This window comes from Felis catus, chromosome E3 (genome assembly GCF_018350175.1).
Source record: "Felis catus isolate Fca126 chromosome E3, F.catus_Fca126_mat1.0, whole genome shotgun sequence".
NCBI classification, from domain to species: Eukaryota; Metazoa; Chordata; class Mammalia; order Carnivora; family Felidae; genus Felis; species Felis catus.
Window position 1 is genome coordinate 17,800,929 of NC_058383.1, and position 17,091 is coordinate 17,818,019.

General features: G+C 47.5%; 1 protein-coding gene and 1 long non-coding RNA gene across 3 annotated transcripts; both read left to right on the top strand.

Moving 5' to 3' along the window:
• Nucleotides 1-4,559: 4,559 nt before the first annotated feature.
• Nucleotides 4,560-7,615, top strand: LOC102900575. The gene is made up of 5 exons (XR_002738967.2): nucleotides 4,560-4,701; nucleotides 4,852-4,958; nucleotides 5,998-6,344; nucleotides 7,154-7,326; nucleotides 7,557-7,615. It is a non-coding gene; the product is annotated as an uncharacterized LOC102900575 (long non-coding RNA).
• Nucleotides 7,616-13,840: 6,225 nt separating this feature from the next.
• On the top strand, nucleotides 13,841-16,780 carry ZNF688 (zinc finger protein 688). 2 transcript variants are annotated; one of them, XM_011290527.4, is made up of 3 exons: nucleotides 13,855-14,455; nucleotides 14,766-14,879; nucleotides 15,638-16,780. In XM_011290527.4, the coding sequence occupies exons 1-3, from the start codon at nucleotides 14,260-14,262 to the stop codon at nucleotides 16,156-16,158; spliced, it is 831 nt and encodes a 276-aa protein (XP_011288829.2). In that variant the 5' UTR covers nucleotides 13,855-14,259; the 3' UTR covers nucleotides 16,159-16,780. The 2 variants fall into 2 exon arrangements, with proteins under 2 accessions (XP_023102885.2, XP_011288829.2); XM_023247117.2 differs by lacking the exon at nucleotides 14,766-14,879 and having other exon boundaries at nucleotides 13,841-14,455.
• Nucleotides 16,781-17,091: the final 311 nt, after the last annotated feature.

Consider the following 17,091-nt stretch of genomic DNA (forward strand, 5'->3'; position numbering starts at 1 on the left):
CGATTTGTGTTCCCTTTCCAGCAATGCGTCACTCCCGCCTCTGTTTTTGTTGACACATCTTCTTTGACACTGATCTTCCTGCCGCCTCCCTCCCTTTTTGTTTACATAACTCATTTATTACAGGCTAGCAATGTTTCAAATGAAGAAAGACTCCTCCAGTCCTCAGAATTCACTGTGACGACGGAAGTGGTCTTGTAGGTCCAGACGCCACCGGCTACTCTTTTCATGCAGGCACTACGATGCCAGATCCCCACAGTTCACGTCTTCATCCTTGTTTTGCCACAGAAGGAGCAAACATACTTGGAGTGCTGGCTTATTTCAATTTTCTTCACCATTTTCCTGAGGGAGGCAAATGGCTCCTGTATTTACCGACAATTCTGACCTTCTTGGGGCATTTTAGCCATGTCACTGCAAACTAGGTCTGAGCCCAGAGAGGACCCTCTTGCCTCCCTTTTATAAGGATCGTTGCGATTACATTAGACCCCCTGGGATAATCCATGATAGTCTTCCCATCTCAAAATCCTTGGGTTAATCACACCTGCAAAGTTCTGTTTGCCGATGTAACATATTCACAGGTTTCAGGGGTTAGAACATGGACATTCTGGGGCCCACTATTCTGTCTGCCATGTCACCCGAATAAATAAAAGACCTTAAAACCATGCTTCTCAAACCGGGTAGCCTGAAGATAGAAAAGAAATATGGTACATATTCTGGATATGCTTCTTATGGATTTGGGAGACAATTTTACTAACTTAAATTAATAAATGGCTTAAAACACTAGACTTCCCCTCTGAGTCAGAAATTCTGCTTCTATGATTTATTCTACAGACACGCTCATATATGTGCCTAAAGAAGTATATCTAAGGCGGGGGGCAGTGCATGTGTGGCTCAGTTGGTTGAGTATCTGACTCTTAATTTCAGCTCAGGTCATGATGTCAGGGTTCCTGAGTTCCAACTCTGAGTCAGACTCTGCACTGACAGAGTCTGCAGAGCCTGCATGGGGTTCTCTCTCTCTGCCCGCATCCCAACCCCAACCCCCCTCTCTCTCAAAATAAATAAATAAACTTAAAAAAAAATCATATCTAAGGATGTGATTACATTATTTTATGGCAGTAAGACTGGAAAAAAACTAACTGACCATTAACAGAAAATGAACTAGATAGGGGCACCTGGGGGGCTCAGTCGGTTGAGCATCTGACTTCAGCTCAGGTCATGACCTCATGGTCAGCTGTGCTGATAGCTTGCTCAGAACCCTGGAGCCTGCAGGGGATTCTGTGTCTCCTCTCTCTGCCCCTCCCCCATTCACGCTCTGTCTCTGTCACTCAAAAATAAATAAATGTTAAAAAAAAATTTGTAAGGGGCGCCTGGGTGGCGCAGTCGGTTAAGCGTCCGACTTCAGCCAGGTCACGATCTCGCGGTCCGTGAGTTCGAGCCCCACGTCGGGCTCTGGGCTGATGGCTCAGAGCCTGGAGCCTGTTTCCGATTCTGTGTCTCCCTCTCTCTCTGCCCCTCCCCCGTTCATGCTCTGTCTCTCTCTGTCCCAAAAATGAATAAACGTTGAAAAAAAAAATTAAAAAAAAATTTGTAATAAATTTTTAATAATTTTTTTAATTACAAAAAAGAAAATGAACTAGACAAACTGTTCCATCCATAGTGGAACACTATGTACGCAGCCATTAAAAAAAGCAGATCTATATGTACTGAAATTGAACAATCTGCAAGATGTATCAAGTGAGAAAAGAAAGCAAAGTGAACAGTGTGTTTATTATACTACTTATGAAAGGAAGAAAATGTATCCTTTCATGTACCTAAATTATCTCAGGAAGGACACAAGAAACTGGCAATAGAGGTTGTCTCTAGGAAGGGGAAGGGAAAGGGGAGGGGAGTAGAGGAAGGAGACTTTTTTTTTTTAATTGAAGCATAACACACATATGTTAAGTGTACGTACAGGTCAATTTTCACAGTCTGAACACATCTGCGTAACCAGTGCCTAGATCAAGAAACAGAATATTGGGGTGCCTGGATGGCTCAGTGGGTTGAATGTCCAACTCTTGATTGTGACTCAGGTCATGATCCCAGGGTTGTGGAATTGAGCCCCATGTCAGGCTCTGTGCTGGGCATGGAGCCTGCTTGGGATTCTCTCTCACTCCCTCTGCCCCCCCCCCCCCCAACCACAGGCATTCTCTAAAAAAAAAAAAGAAAAAAAAAGAAAGAAAGAAACAGAATATTACCAGCACTGGGGCATCTGGATGGCTCAGTTGGTTAAGCGTCTGGCTTCAGCTCAGGTCATGATCTCACGGTTCCTGAGTTCGAGCCCCGAATCAGGCTCTGTACTGACAGCTCAGAGCCTGGAGCTGCCCTCAGATTCTGTGTCACCCTCTCTCCCTGCCCCTCCCCTGTTCATGTTCTGTCTCACTCTCTCAAAAATAAATAATAAAAACATTAAAAAAAATTAAAAACAGAATATTACCAGCACTTTATTTATTTTTAAATGTTTATTAACTTTTGACAGACAGAGCGTAAGTGGGGGGGGGGGGGGCAGAGGAAGAGGGAGACACAGAAACTGAAGCAGGCTCCAGGCTCCACACTGTCAGCACAGAGCCGGACGAGGGGTGCCAATTCACAAGCTGTGAGATCATGACCTGAGCTGTAGTTGGATGTTTAACCAACTGAGCCACCCAGGTGCCCTGCTTTATTTATTTACTTTAATGTTTATTTATTTTTGAGAGTGAGAGAGAAGGCACACGAGCAGGGGAGGGGCAGAGAGAGAGGGAGACAGAAGATCCCACGCAGGTTCTACACTGTCAGCACAGAGGCTTGAACTCATGTTCAAGCACATGGGGCTTGAACTCATGAACCATGAGATCATGACTGAGCCAAAATCAAGAATGGACACTTAACTGACTGAGCCACCCAGGCACCCCTATTTATTTATTTTAAGGTAATCTCTACACCCAACGTGGGGCTCAAATTTATGACCCTGAGAGCAAGGCTCTACTGACTGAGCCAGTCAGCCACCCCATTATCAGCACTTTACAAACAAAAAGCTTGGAATAGTTTTGCCTGTTTTTATACTTTATGTAAATTGAATCACATATTACATATTATTTTTGTGTCTGGCTTCTTTTGCTCAACAGTATGTCTGTAAGATTCATCCATATTATGCATGTAGTTCTAGATTATTCATTCTCATTTCTAAATAATATTCCATGAATAGTATTCCAATGATTTATTTATTCATTCTTCTACTGTTGTGAATAGTTTCCGGTTGTTGGCTACTGCAACTAATGTTGCTGTGAACATTTGAGTACGTGTCGTTCAGTAAACCTATGTATGCACTTCTTCTGATTATGTGAGTAGGAGTGGAATTGCTGGGTCGTAGATAGGCATGCAAATATTTAGCTTTAGTAGATACGGATAGTTTTCCAAAGTTGTACCAATTTACACTCCACCTGTAGTATAAGAACGTTCAACATGTTCAAAACTTACTTTTGACTATGCACTCTATTGAGTTTGACTATATTATGAAATAGAATGCATATTCACATGAATTGTATAGCTAGATTATGTCTTCAAAGTGGTTTCACTGTACGGATGGACAGCTTTTTGTTATATCCGTAGAACTTTCCTTCTCTGCTCCCATGAATACTACTTGGTTGGAAAAGTTTGAAAAACAGATTAAGAGGTGATTTGATTCATTTTCCAGTTTGATTACTCATTTATGAGCTGTAATTCGAACACAAAATTTCTGATCGAGACAGGGTACAGTAAGTGCTTAGCTAAGCACTTGGCTGAACCTGGGAGCCAGATGATTGTGAACCTGCTTTCTGTCCCTCAGCTGCTGCGTCTGTGAAAGGCAAGACATCTGTGACCTCGGGGCATGGGCCGAATCAAATACCTGGTAGGAAACGTTTCCGCAGCTCACCCGGGCTAGCCCTGCCCAGGGTACCCAGAGCAGGTTGGGGCAGGCCAGCCCTCACTTCCATCATCTCGTTTTCAGCCTTTGGCTTTTACTCACCTTCAAGCCCGGGACATCTGCACCTGCTCGTAACAGGTCTCATGTAAGTAGAAGGCAGTAGCCTCAAACCGTCAAAAACACTCTTTTAGGTCCTGTCCCGGAAAAGCCAGGTCAAAAGAAAGCTTACTTAAGAAGAGAGAAAGAAAGAGAAAGAACCTACTGCCTCTCACCTCGCGCCACCTTCCAGACAGGTCGCACCTTCTCCTCAGCCTTTCAAATAGGCCGCTCTGGAGAGACCAATCACAGCCTTCCTTCTTCCCCTAATCGCCGGCGCCGTCCAATCAACGTACGTCATCTACGATTTGCTGCCCTGCAGGTCCAACCTCCCTCCTGGTTTTCCCCTTGGTGAGGAAGGGCAGACCGGAAAAGCAAGGGAGGTTGAGGCCGAAGAGGCGCCATGTTGGTTAAGGGCACGGCCGTGGCCGTTCAGGACTTTTTCAGAAGAAAGCTAGCAAACCTCTAGCGTTTTCACATATTCCAGAAGCCTCTCTTGGCGTAGCACTGAAGGGTTTTTCCATGACGCTTCCCGGAGAGGCCGGGAGTGAGAAAGCAGCCCTGGGGTCGTGAACTTCGCGGACGTGGCCGTGTACTTCTTCTGGGGGGCTGGGGGTGTCGGCGGCCAGCGCAGAGCGCCCTGTACCGGGACGTGATGTGGGAGACGTACGGCCGCCTGGGCGCGCTCGGTGAGGCCCGGCGGTCCAGCTAGGGGGAATGACGGGAAGGGGGGACTGATGTCCCCAGGTTCTAGTGGGATGGAAGTGTGGGGCACTAAGGAAGCAGCCTCATCCTTCCCTCTCGGGTTCTCAGCCGAACCCAATGTTTCCCCTCCGCAGGATTTTTAGGCCCCAAATCCGCTTTTATTTCTTGGGTGGAAGGAGAGGTGGAGGCCTAGGATCCAGAGGGTGAGACCCCAGCAGCTGTCATCAGAGACGGGGGAAAGGTAATGGGTACTTCACTCAAACCCAGTATTGGCACCTCTTAGACGCTCATCCCCTAACTCGAATCCATAGCACACACTGCCTCCTCCAAAGCCCCATCGCGTATCCCTAAACCTCCTCTCCCGAAGGTTCCAATCTCACTGCAAAATGGCTCATAGAACAGCTAAATAGCACTACTTAATCATACTGGAAAACCCCAGTCTAGTACAGAATAGGGCTTGAGTTGTCAGGGCAGCGAAAGGAAAGGAGAAACACATACCTAATTAGATTTTTCTTGTGTAATAAAATGAAGATAAATGTTCCTTTTAGGTATTAATATGTGGACCTCAATGCAAGGATAATGTCATTCATCAGAGATTCTAAAATAAAACATGTTGGGGTGCTTGGGTGGCTCAGTCGGTTAAGTGTGGGACTTTGGCTTAGGTCATGATCTCCTGGTTCAGAGTTCCAGCCTCGAGTTCAGCTGTGTGCTGAGAGCTCAGAGCCTGAAGTCTGCTTCAGATTCTGCATCTCCCTCTCTCTCTGCACCTCTCTCACTCATGTTCTGTCTCTCTCAAAAATAAACATTAAACAAACAAACAAACAAACATGTTTTCTCTGCCGTCACGTCATAATAAATGCTCATTCCCAGGTCTTCCTGTGGGACCTGGAGTACAGTCCAAGTGTAGACTTTTTGATGACATCCCCTTACTGGGGATGGCCCAAGGGAGGTCATTTAGTGGCTGTTTTGCAAAGGGGTCATAAATAGGTTCAGGGTTGTAAGTTCCACAAAGGCTGAGACCATCACCACCCTCAATGCCTGACAGAGTAGGGGTTCACCTCTGTTTATCTCCAGTTTTCAGAGCTTTCATGTTTTAACACCGTCCAGATGATGAAATTTGCTTTTACTCCAGGCTAGCTTTCTGGGTTTGATGAGGCCCCAGTCTCAAAGAGCCCCAGTCCAGCAGACTGCCATATATTCAGACATTCATGCTGCTTCCCAGGTCAGGCCACCATATGGAATATGCTAAGTTTGAAGTTTTATCTTTTATCCTGTCTCAGGATCCGGGGATGACAGTGAGGAAAAAGAACTGAACAAGAGTCCAAAACAGAGAGACGGCGCATGAGGAAGTGTCTCTCGAGGAGTGGTTGCCATCCAGCAGGCCACCTGGCCCCAGTCACAAAGCCACCTGCCCAGAGCTCTACTGGACTCTGGGCAGAGCCCAATCTAGCCTTGGTTCAAGGACATTACAACCCACAAATTACCCTACTCTTGCCCAAACTGTGGCCACAACTTCAGCTACCCCTCCCTCCTGGCCAACCTGGGGAGCAGCCCTTCCGGTGTGACCAATGCCAGGCTCGTCTCTCCCAGTGCAAGCATCTGCTCCAGCATCAGCTCTTCCACACAGGTGAAAAGCCCCACTCTTGCCCTGACTGTGGGCAACGTTTCCACCAGAGGGGTTCCCTGGCCATCCACAGGCAGGCTCACACCTGGGAGAAGCCCCCCCCAGACTGCAAAAGTCGCTTCACTTACCCCTACCTGTTAGCCATCCACCAGCGCAAGCACAGGGGGGAGAAGCCCCGACAGCTGTCCCAGCTGCAGCCTCTGTTTTGCCTACACCTCCCTGCTGGCTGGCCATCCTCAGGTGCACACATACAGGCGCACACACTGTGTGGACTGTGGCCTCCCCTTTACCTATACCTTTCTCCTCCTCAGTCACTGGCACATTCACTCTGATAGCCCACCCTTCTCCTGCCCACAATGTGGGAAAGGCTTTAAGCGCAGGTATGCCTTGGAAGCCCATCAGTGGATCCATCGCTCCGGCGAGAGCCTGAGGGAGCAGTGGCCTGTGTTAGGGCTTTCAGAGCCGATCCCTGTTTTGGGAGGCCTCCAGTTCATTTCCGGTACTTTCCAGGTATATTTCAAGAAAGTGGGTGATGGAGCTCACAAGAGATGATTAGAGTTTTCTTTGGAAGGGAAAAGGCCAACTTTATGCATTTGGGGGATAAGGAGTGGAAAGAAAGGAGGCATTTGAGGAAAACAAAGCTCTGAGTTGAGAGGGCAAGCTGATACCTTGGAAGGAGGCAGGAATCAAAAGCCACTTGAGGGCTGAACCCATTTTCTGAGGCTTCTGCTCCCAAGTCCCACGTGGAGTTTCTTCACTGCCAATCATTTCCCTAACTAGCTTTTCCCCCTGGGTTGTTCTCTCCCTTACAGCATTCTGCTTTCTGGACTGTAGCTCTCCTGTTCCTCAGAGATGAGGTCCCCTGGACGCAAGAGCCTATGGAAGGAGCCTGCACCCTCTCCGAGGACCCTCTGAGATAGAGGGCACACCTTGGGCCCATCGCCAGTGGGGGAAGCTCATCCAAGGATTCTTTTAGCCAGTGCAGGTGAGACACTTGGCAAGGAGACACATGCAGTGTCAAGCCACTGTTGGCACTCTTTGGTCATAAGGGCCTAAAGGTGACGACAGGGAGAACAGTGGCTTCAGCTGGGAAACTGCCCTGCCCTGTGCTCACCCTGTACATAGCGCACAAAAGTATCACGCTTAGCTGAAAGGTTTTTTTTTCCCTCTTTTATGAATTAGTGATTACGATGTTGTGTTTTTTTTTTTCTTCAGATATTCGCATGTTCTCTGGATTTTACACCTTCTGAATAAAGATGTGTTCTTGGACCACAGCAGGCGGAAACAAAATGCTGGGACTTTTGTTTAAAAGAAAGAGTAAATTACCGGTGATAAGGGTTGAAATCAAGGCCTAGTATCTCCAGTCTAATTTTTACTGTAACGTTTGTATGTGTCAACAGTTAAAAGGGGTCTTTGTGACCCACTTAGATCCGCTAGCCCTATTTTCGATTAGGAAACTCTTGAAGGAATAAGCAAGGAAGTGGATGGGACTAAGCATGTCTGCATGCCAGGCATGGTGCCAGGGGATTCAAATAGCTCTTTGAACAAAAGACTGCTCTCAAAACCCCTGGGTTCCAAAAATGATTATTTTCTAAAATGTTTATGTATTTTGAGAGAGAGAGAGAGAGAGAGAGAGAGAGAGAGAGAGAGAGAAAGCATGTGCAGGGGAGGGGCGGGGGTGGGGTGGGGAGAGAATCCAAAGCAGGCTCCATGCTCAGCAGGGAGCCTGACACGGGCTCGACCCATGACTAACAATATCACAACCTGAGCCGACATCAAGAGTTGGATGCTTAACCGACGCTTAACCACCCAGGAGCCCCCCCCCCCCGCAAATGATTATAACGGGGTGTTATTTTACCTCACCACATAGCCTCTCCTGAATTGGTAGACCTGGATTCCAGGTTGGGCTCAGTCCCAACTAGCTATGGGGCCTTAAGCATGTCATTCAACCTTTCTAAGCCTCAGTTGTCTCACTTGTCAACCTCACAGGGTTGTTGGAGATAAAACGTGAAAGCACCTAGCATGTCTTCATAGTCTGAAGTGACTGAGTGCCCTCATGTCACTGTATGACATTTTTTCAAACATTCAAAAGAGTTGTAAGAATTTTATGGTAAACACTCGTGCCCATCATTTAGATCCCACAATTAATCCAGATTCTACAATTACGCTTTATCACATGTCGATCCATCTCTCTAGCCCCTGTCCGTTCATTTATGTGTCATATTTTATTTCACAGTACGTTGCAGACCTCATTACCCATCATTCCTCAGCTCTTCAACATAAGGCTGAGCTGTACGCAAGAAACTTCGGCGTTCTGTTATAACTAAAGCTATCTCCTGCATGTTTTATGAATTCTCATAGTCCTATGTGATCGAGATTCTGGAACAACATGCTAGTGGGCAATCAAAACATTTTGAAAGCGAGAGCATCTTTGTATTTTTATGTGTGGCAGGAAAAACAACATGACCTCAGCCACTTATGATGGAGCACAGTTTTAGTCTTGAAGGTGTGTTTCAATCCGATTAGTTAACACCCAAGTTTATTGTTTAGCTCTATCTCCTTCTTAAGTTTTCTCTATCCCTCGTGCAAAAAGAAGTGGTTTATAACATTGTACGTGAGTACACAAAAGTATTTTTTGGTCCAGGTGAAATCCTTTGTAGTTTCTCTTTAGGTAAAGTTGATTCTCTGCTTGGAAGGAAACTCCTATCTGGAGGCACATTTTTCCTTACTCTATTTCTACACTATTCATCACTGTGAGTGCAGTGAGGCCCCTCAAGGACTCAAGGTTTTTTTTTTTTTTTTTTAATGTTTATTTTTGAGGAAGAGAGAGAGAGACAGAGTGAGCAGGGGAGGGGCAGAGAGAGAGGGAGGCACAGAATCCGAAGCAGGATCCAGCACAGAGCCTGATACGGGGCTGGAACTCACGAGCCATGAGATCACGACCTGAGCCGAAGTCGACGCTTAACCAACTGAGCCATCCAGGTGCCCCTCAAGTTTATTTAAAAAAAATTTTTTTTTTCAACGTTTATTTATTTTTGGGACAGAGAGAGACAGAGCATGAACGGGGGAGGGGCAGAGAGAGAGGGAGACACAGAATCGGAAACAGGCTCCAGGCTCCGAGCCATCAGCCCAGAGCCCGACGCAGGGCTCGAACTCACGGACGGAGAGATCGTGACCTGGCTGAAGTCGGACACTTAACCGACTGCGCCACCCAGGCGCCCCTCAAGTTTATTTTTTAAATTAAAAAAAAAAAAATTCTTGGGGCGCCTGGGTGGCTCAGTCGGTTACGCGTCTGACTCCGGCTCAGGTCGAGATCTCGCGGTCTGTGAGTTCGAGCCCCATGTCGGGCTCCGTGCCCATTGCTCGGAGCCTGTTTCGGATTCTGTGCCTACCGCTCTCTCTGACCCTCTCCCGTCTGCTGTCTGTGCCAAAAAAATAAATAAAGATTAAAAAAAAATTAAAAGAAATTCTTTTTAATGTTTATTTTTAAGAGAGAGAGAGAAACAGAGCATGAGTGGGGGAGGGGCAGAGAGCGAGAGGAAGACCTAGAATCTGAAGCAGGCTCCAGGCTCTGAGCTGTCAGCACAGAGCCGGACATGGGGCTCAAACTTGTGAACTGTGAGATTGTGACCTGAGCCAACGTTGGACACTTAACTGACTGAGCCACCTAGGCGCCCCTCCGGGACTCAAGTTTAAAAAAATTATAAAATAAGCAAGTAACTGTTGAGGTGATATCAGTGGAAGGCACACCAAAAGCCAGAAGTATTCCAGTGAAAACCAGCAAAGGTAGGGCAAGAAAATACAAACACGGAAAAAGGCACTAGCTTGGACAGCAATGAATAATTTGTGAACACAAGGGCGGGGACAGCAGGTGCTAGCGCAGGCAGGACAGCCAAGCAAGGAGTGGTTCCAAGACCAGACAGTGGACTGCCGTCAACAGAGAGGAGGGTTTTGTTAATCCAAGGACCAAATGGCACCTGCCTGATTGCAGGAATATTCCCAATGGGATAAAGCTATCTAGTATCTGTAGTCCAATGCCACAAACCATTAAGCTGATCCATCTCGGCTGAAAAACTAGGAGGATTTTGAATCTAGGAGGCAGAGGATACAATCCAGGACAGTGGGGAAGTAAGACCCTGGACGACAGCTAAGGCCCAGTCCAGTTTGAGGGCTCAAGGAGGGAGGAGGGAGGTTTCCCGGGGGGGGGGGGGGGGGAATGGGAATTTGAGGTTTGATGCTATCCCTGGTAGTTCAGAACAACTTAAAGAAGCAGAAAGGGCAGATGATGCAAGGAGAAAGGAAATATAATTAGAAAGTTTTTAAAAGCAAACAATGACAATGGCAATATTACAATACGTAAATGTACCAAATCAACATGTTATACACCTTACATTTACACAGTGCTATATGTCAAATACATTTTAATTAAAAAAAAGCAAACACTGACCAGAAAAGAAACATAATCACAGCATGTATAGGGAATTTCACAAATTTATTACCTCATGTCTGGAAAAAAGGTGAGCAAAATGGGGCTAGAAACCAAGTAAGTATCATTGCAGGATGCTCACAAATAATTTCTAAAATGAGCCTATCAAGAAACAAGATAAGCATATTTTTAAAAATGAAAGCTCCAGAAGAAGTGGCTAAGAGTTAAAAGTATATTGATCCAGGGGCACCTTGGTGGCTCAGTCGGTTGAGTGTCTGGCTCAGGTCATGATCTCCGTGGTTCATGGGTTCGAGCCCTGAGTTGGGCTCTGCACTGATGGTGTGGAACCTGCTTGGGATTCTCTCTCTCTCTCCCCTCCTTTCTGCTCCTCCCCTGATCCCACTCTCGCTCTCTCTCAAAATAAACAAATAAACTTAAAAAAAAAAAAAGGTGTATCGATCCAGTTTGGGAAGATGAGAAAGTTCTAGAGAGGATGGCGGGGATGGTTAAGATGGCAGTGAAATAAGTCAGACACAAAAGGACACATGCTATATGGTTCCACTTACAGGATGTACCTAGAATAGGCAAATGCACAGACACATAAGGCAGATTAAAACTTAACCAGGATCCAGGCTAGAGAATGGGGAATGACCACCTAGTGGGTTCCCGGTTTTCTTTTGCAGTGATGAAAATGTTTTGGGAGTAGATAGTGGTGATGGTTGCACAGCATTGTGAATGTAATTAACACCACTGAACTGTAAAATTAAAAACGGTTCAAATGGCAAACTTTATATCTTGAGTTTTACAATTGAAAAAATGTAACATACCAAAACCCATTAAACTGTACAATTTAAATGCAAGAGGTATCTATTGAGCTAATTTAATCTCAAAGCTGTTAAACAAAATGCCTTATACAAACGTTCACAGCAACACAAAAGGTGGAAACAACTCAAATTTCCATCAGCTGATGAATGGGTAAACAAAATGTGGTATACATGTGTCCCCTCACTTTTCAAAAGCTCCCATTAGGCCACTTCACTTTAAGAAAAACCTACGTTAAGGGGTGCCTAGGTGGCTCAGTTGGTTAAGCATCCGACTTCGGGTCAGGTCTTGTGGTTCATGAGTTCAAGCCTGCATTGGGCTCTGTGCTGACAGCTCAGAGCCTGGAGCCTGCTTGACATTCTGTGTCTCCCTCTCTCTCTCTCTCTCTCTCTCTGCCCCTCCCCTGCTCGTGCTCTGTCTCTCTCTCAAAAATAAACAACCATTTGAAATAATATATTTGTTAAAAAAAAAAACACAAAAAAACTCTACATTAGTACCTGTTTTCACTAACTGAAAGAAAGCCAAAAAGAATTTTTGCTTTTACAGAGGCAGCTTGCACCCCAAGCAGCGAGAGTGGACCCACCAAGCTCCTTCCCAGGGAACTACACTCAGCCCCTTGGCATCAAGCTACTATAGCTTTGAACTGTGTGAGTATCTGTTCTTGATCTAGATTTATTTTGTGCGTCCTACGGTATAAGTAAAGCCTAAGAGAGGTTATTTTTGGGGTCTGGAAATGTTTAAAAAAAGTTTTCCATATAAGTTAATGGTAATTGTTTCTTGGCTTTACACCATTTCTGGATGGCTCAGTTGGTTAAGTGACCGACTTTGGCTCAGGTCAAGATCTCATGGTTCGTGGGTTCGAGCCCCACACTGGGCTCTGTGCTGAGCACTTGCTTGGAGCCTGGAGCCTGCTTCAGATTCTGTGTCTCCTTCTCTCTCTGCCCCTCCCCTGCTTGTGTTCTGTTTCACTCCGTCTCTCAAAAATAAATGTAAAAAAAACCCTTTTTTTTTTTTTTTAAAAGAAAGGTTTCATAGAAACATTCTACTATCAGATAGCAGGGAAAACCTATATCCATACAGTAGAGTATTATTCAACCATAAAAGGGGTGAAGCACTGATAAATGCCACATCCATGAATCTTGAAAACTTTTTGCTAATTTCAGAAATCAGACACGTAAAGGCCACAGATTGCAGGATTCTATTTCTGTGAAATATCCAGAAAAAGTAAATGCATAGAGACAGAAAGATTCGTGATTACCATGGGATGGAGGAAGGGGAGAATGAGTGGCTGCTCAAAGGGTTGGGGGTTTCCTTTAAGGGTGATGAAAGTAGTGCTAATGTTTGCATATTATTAATGTACTAAATGCTATTAAATTTTAAGGTATAAAATTAGTTTTTGTTATATTTTACCACAATCAAAAATTGTGTAATGACTGGAAAGTGTGTACAAGGAGACATTCAGGGGTGACATCTAAGATGTATATTTTGTTTTGAGTGATGGTTAACACGGCTGTATGCATTTGTCAAGACTCAGCGAATTTTACATTGAAGAGCTGTGCGTTTTACTTTATGTACAATATAATTCAAATTAACAAAAGAGTTCAAAGTGGTCTTTAGGGAACAAAGTGAAAAGGGTACGGTGAGCTGCCTTTTTCATTAAAAACTTTGCATTACTTTTTAAAAACCATGACTATTAGTTAATTTGGAAAAAATTAAAATGTAATTAAAAATGTCCCCATTCCGATTCCAACCTCACCAACCAAGTTCTCCCCCTGAGCTCCAGTCCAGAGACTGACAGCCGTCCCGCGATGCAAGGAGTCGGGAGCGATCCACATCCGTGGTCCCAACGGTAAACGTGTACCTGGTTTCTACCTCGGCTGTACCCCAGGGCTTGGCCAGAGCATTTGCGTCTCTGGGGCTGGGGACCGGATTCCAGATCCTGCCGCGGGAAGGCAAGGAGGGACAACGTCGAGGACACAATGTGCAGCTCCACACCTGCCGAGGGCTGCCAGAGGTTCCACAACCAGCCGATCCAGGGGCGCTTTCCAACGCTCCACTCGCCCGGCCGGCCGGGCGGTGCGGCCTCTTCCTGCTCTTGGAACCAATCACCGGTCACCTGGCAGTGCAGGCAAAGAGCGGTGCTGGAAGCCACCGTCCGTCCATCTTTCTTGAAGGCAGGAAGGCTCCGCCCCCTAGCCCACCTCTACCCAGTTCCCATTCCGCCCCGCCCCGCCTATCTCTTCTCCCGCCCCACTTGCAGCGGCCATTGTGGTTGAGGGCAAGTGGCCGCTGAGGCCAGAGAAGCCAGATAGGCGCCATGTTTGATATGATCAAACATTGGCGCCCTTAAAGAATCCAGAGACAACTGGAGCCAGGATGTCGCCATATTTTCTGAAGACACCTTCCGGGTCTCTTAACCCGGCTGTCTAAATCCAAGCTGCCATGAAGTGAATAAACACCGAGGGGTTTCGTTTGTCCCCATCACAACCCCCCCGAATCCCTAGCAGCCAGTCCCTGCTACCTCGGTGCCCTCGACTGCGTCCGGACGCTAAGGCTGGGCGGGGCCCCGGCCTCCGGAGCCCTTCCTGTGGACGACGAAAGCTGAGGCCGCGCGCGGGGAGGCAGTGGCCTGGGGGACTGGGCGGCTGCTGCTCGGGGCCGGGAGGCCCCATGGCGCCCCCCCCAGCCCCGCTCCTGGCGCTGAGACCGGGGGATACCGGGGTTGGTTGTAAGAAGCCTGGGGCCGTGAGCTTCGCGGACGTGGCCGTGTACTTCTCCCCGGAGGAGTGGGGGTGTCTGCGGCCCGCGCAGCGGGCCCTGTACCGGGACGTGATGCGGGAGACCTACGGCCACCTGGGCGCGCTCGGTGAGGCCCCGGGTCAGAATACCCCCCCTCCTCCTTCACTGGGGTTCACAGGGGAGATGACGTGAGGACCGAGAGGATTGTGAGCTCTAATCCCGCACTATTCCACCAACAGCACCACAGCCACCTCCATTCCCAGGGCTTCAGGTTAGGGAGTGCTTCCATCCGGCATCCGCTTCCTTCAAGCAGGAGCGTGGCAGAACTTGTCCAGCTTGAGCATAAGTTCTGAGGAGGTGCCCTTACCCTGGCAGGGGGATGCCATCTTCCCAGGACAGCCTCTCAGGCCAGCACTGTGATCCCTGTTCTCTCCCAGGATTCCCAGGCCCCAAACCAGCCCTCATCTCTTGGATGGAACAGGAGAGTGAGGCTTGGAGTCCCGCCGCCCAGGATCCTGAGGAGGGGGAAAGCCTGGGAGGAGCTCTGAGAGGTGAGGGATTGTCCCAAGTCCTCCCCCCCACCCCCCACTTGGCGCTCCAGGGCTTCCTGTTTCACAGAATTTTCTTTTGAATCCCCACTGCCAGCGTCCCTAAAGGAATTAAAGAGACTGCCAATGTTGGATATTAAAGAGGAAAGAAGACAGACCTGGTACAAAATTTTCAGAACTTGGGACAGTAGTCACGTTAGGACCAGAGTAGGAGAAGTAGGAGCCCAAGTCCAAGACTCTGGCTTCTAGGTCCTACTTGGAGAAAACACCAGCCATTCTTCCCTTTTCAAGAACAATTAAAAACCCCTAGGAATGGAAGCGGCTTCAGGTCTGCGTTTCACATTCCTCACGCAAGGCAAAGTGGTACAAGAGAAAATGCCCAGTAATCAACAACTTGGTTTCCCCCATCACCATCCCCTAGCCGAATGCTCTTCTGCAAATGTTTCCTCGTCTGTAGAAGTCTTACCCTACAAAAAAAATTGAGAAAACACAACAGTAATAGCTACTGTTTTCTTGAGCATTTGCTAAATGCTTAACATGCTTCTACTGATTTAATCCTCCTGGTGACCCTATGAAGTAAAGAAACCTTTGAATCCCATTTGCTACATTGAGACACCAAGGCCCAGATAAGTCACCCTTCAAAGCCTGTGTTTTAATCGCTGGACAGTACTTTTCTGACACTTCCTAAGTAAAAGAATCCTATAACCTGAGACGGTGGAAGCAAATGTGTTTTAAAACGTATCTTAATTCCTGTTTCCCAGGAGGCACCCCAAACCAGAAGGAAGAGGCACCAGAGGAAGGGCCAGGAGCCAAGGGACCCAGAAAGACTCCTGGGAAGGAGCCTTCTAAAGAGCTGGTTAAACACAACCCTGACTGGACCGTAAGAAAGGTTTTGGCAAGAGCACAGCAACCCACCAGCGCTGCCTGGAACCAGAGCACAGGTGTGCAGCCCTCGGTCCCGGTGCCCGGCGTGGACACTCAGGACAGCCAGCGGCGTCACGTGTGTGCGGACTGTGGCCGCCGCTTCACCTACCCCTCGCTGCTGGTCAGCCACCGGCGCATGCACTCAGGGGAGCGGCCCTTCCCCTGCCCCGAGTGTGGCATGCGCTTCAAGAGGAAGTTCGCTGTGGAAGCCCACCAGTGGATCCATCGCTCTTGCTCTGGGGGGCGGCGGGGTCGGAGGCCTGGGATTCGGGCTGTGCCTCGGGCTCCGGTGCGGGGGGACCGGGACCCGCCGGTGCTGTTCCGACACTACCCGGACATCTTTGAGGAGTGCGGGTGAGCTGCTCCAGCAGGCTGGGGTGGAGCCTGACCTTGGACTGCCTGGGCCCCCCAGGGAGGCTCCTGAGTCAGGGATTTGGGAACCAGAAATTCATCCCTTGGGCTTCCCTCGAGGATCCCTCAAGTTTTCAAACTTGTAAAAAGAAAAGTGCCTGTAAAGATTCAAATAGATTAAACTTGACGCTACTCCCCTCTCAGGCTTTCTAAAAAACTGAAGAGGGTAGACTTTTCTCAAAGTGTTCATCTCAGCAGCACATGCCACCGAGATCTTTCTGGGGTCTCAGAAACCAGCCCTTGCTGCTTCTCTACAGAGGAAGCAAATGCTGAGGGGACTAAGGCCTGGGGAGGCCCCAGGGGGTGGCGAAGCCCTGGCTAATTGACAGCAGCAGGGAGTCTGGGAAGTGAAGTGGGTGGAAAGAACACAGATGCATGGATCTAGTCTCTGCAACTTGTCCCCAGGCACAGCTGGTAAGTCACATGCCATCCCTGAGCCTCAGCTCCCTCACCTGTAAAATAGAGATTCATAATATCTACCTCAGAGGGTTACTGTGAAGGCTGAAATTTTAACAAGGTAGTATGTACAACATAGTAATTGTGCAATAAACATTTGTGGGAAGAACAAATTATTGTTGATATTTTATGCATTTTAAAGAAAATGTAAAGAAGCCTGCTAAAGAGGCAGGGCATGGATATCAGCAGCCACATTTTGCAGATGAGTAAACTGAGGCTCTGAGAGAAAAAGTGATTTTCTCAAAGTGTCACTGCTATAAGGCAGCAAAGCTGGAAACTGACACAGTGCCTAGAAATCTGCCACTTTATTTTTCTTTTTAAAACTTATTTATTTTGAGAGAGAGCGAGCGTGAGCAAGCGAGTGGGAAAGGGGCAGAGAGAGAGAAAGGGAGAGAGGGAGAGGGAGGGAGAGAGAGAGAGAGAG

Bases quoted from the DNA above. Each gene is read 5' to 3' on its own strand.
- ZNF688 (XM_011290527.4), top strand. From the start codon at position 14,260: ATGGCGCCCCCCCCAGCCCCGCTCCTGGCGCTGAGACCGGGGGATACC. The intron at 14,456-14,765 runs GTGAGGCCCCGG...GTTCTCTCCCAG, and splicing joins CGGCCACCTGGGCGCGCTCG to GATTCCCAGGCCCCAAACCA. The intron at 14,880-15,637 runs GTGAGGGATTGT...CCTGTTTCCCAG, and splicing joins CCTGGGAGGAGCTCTGAGAG to GAGGCACCCCAAACCAGAAG.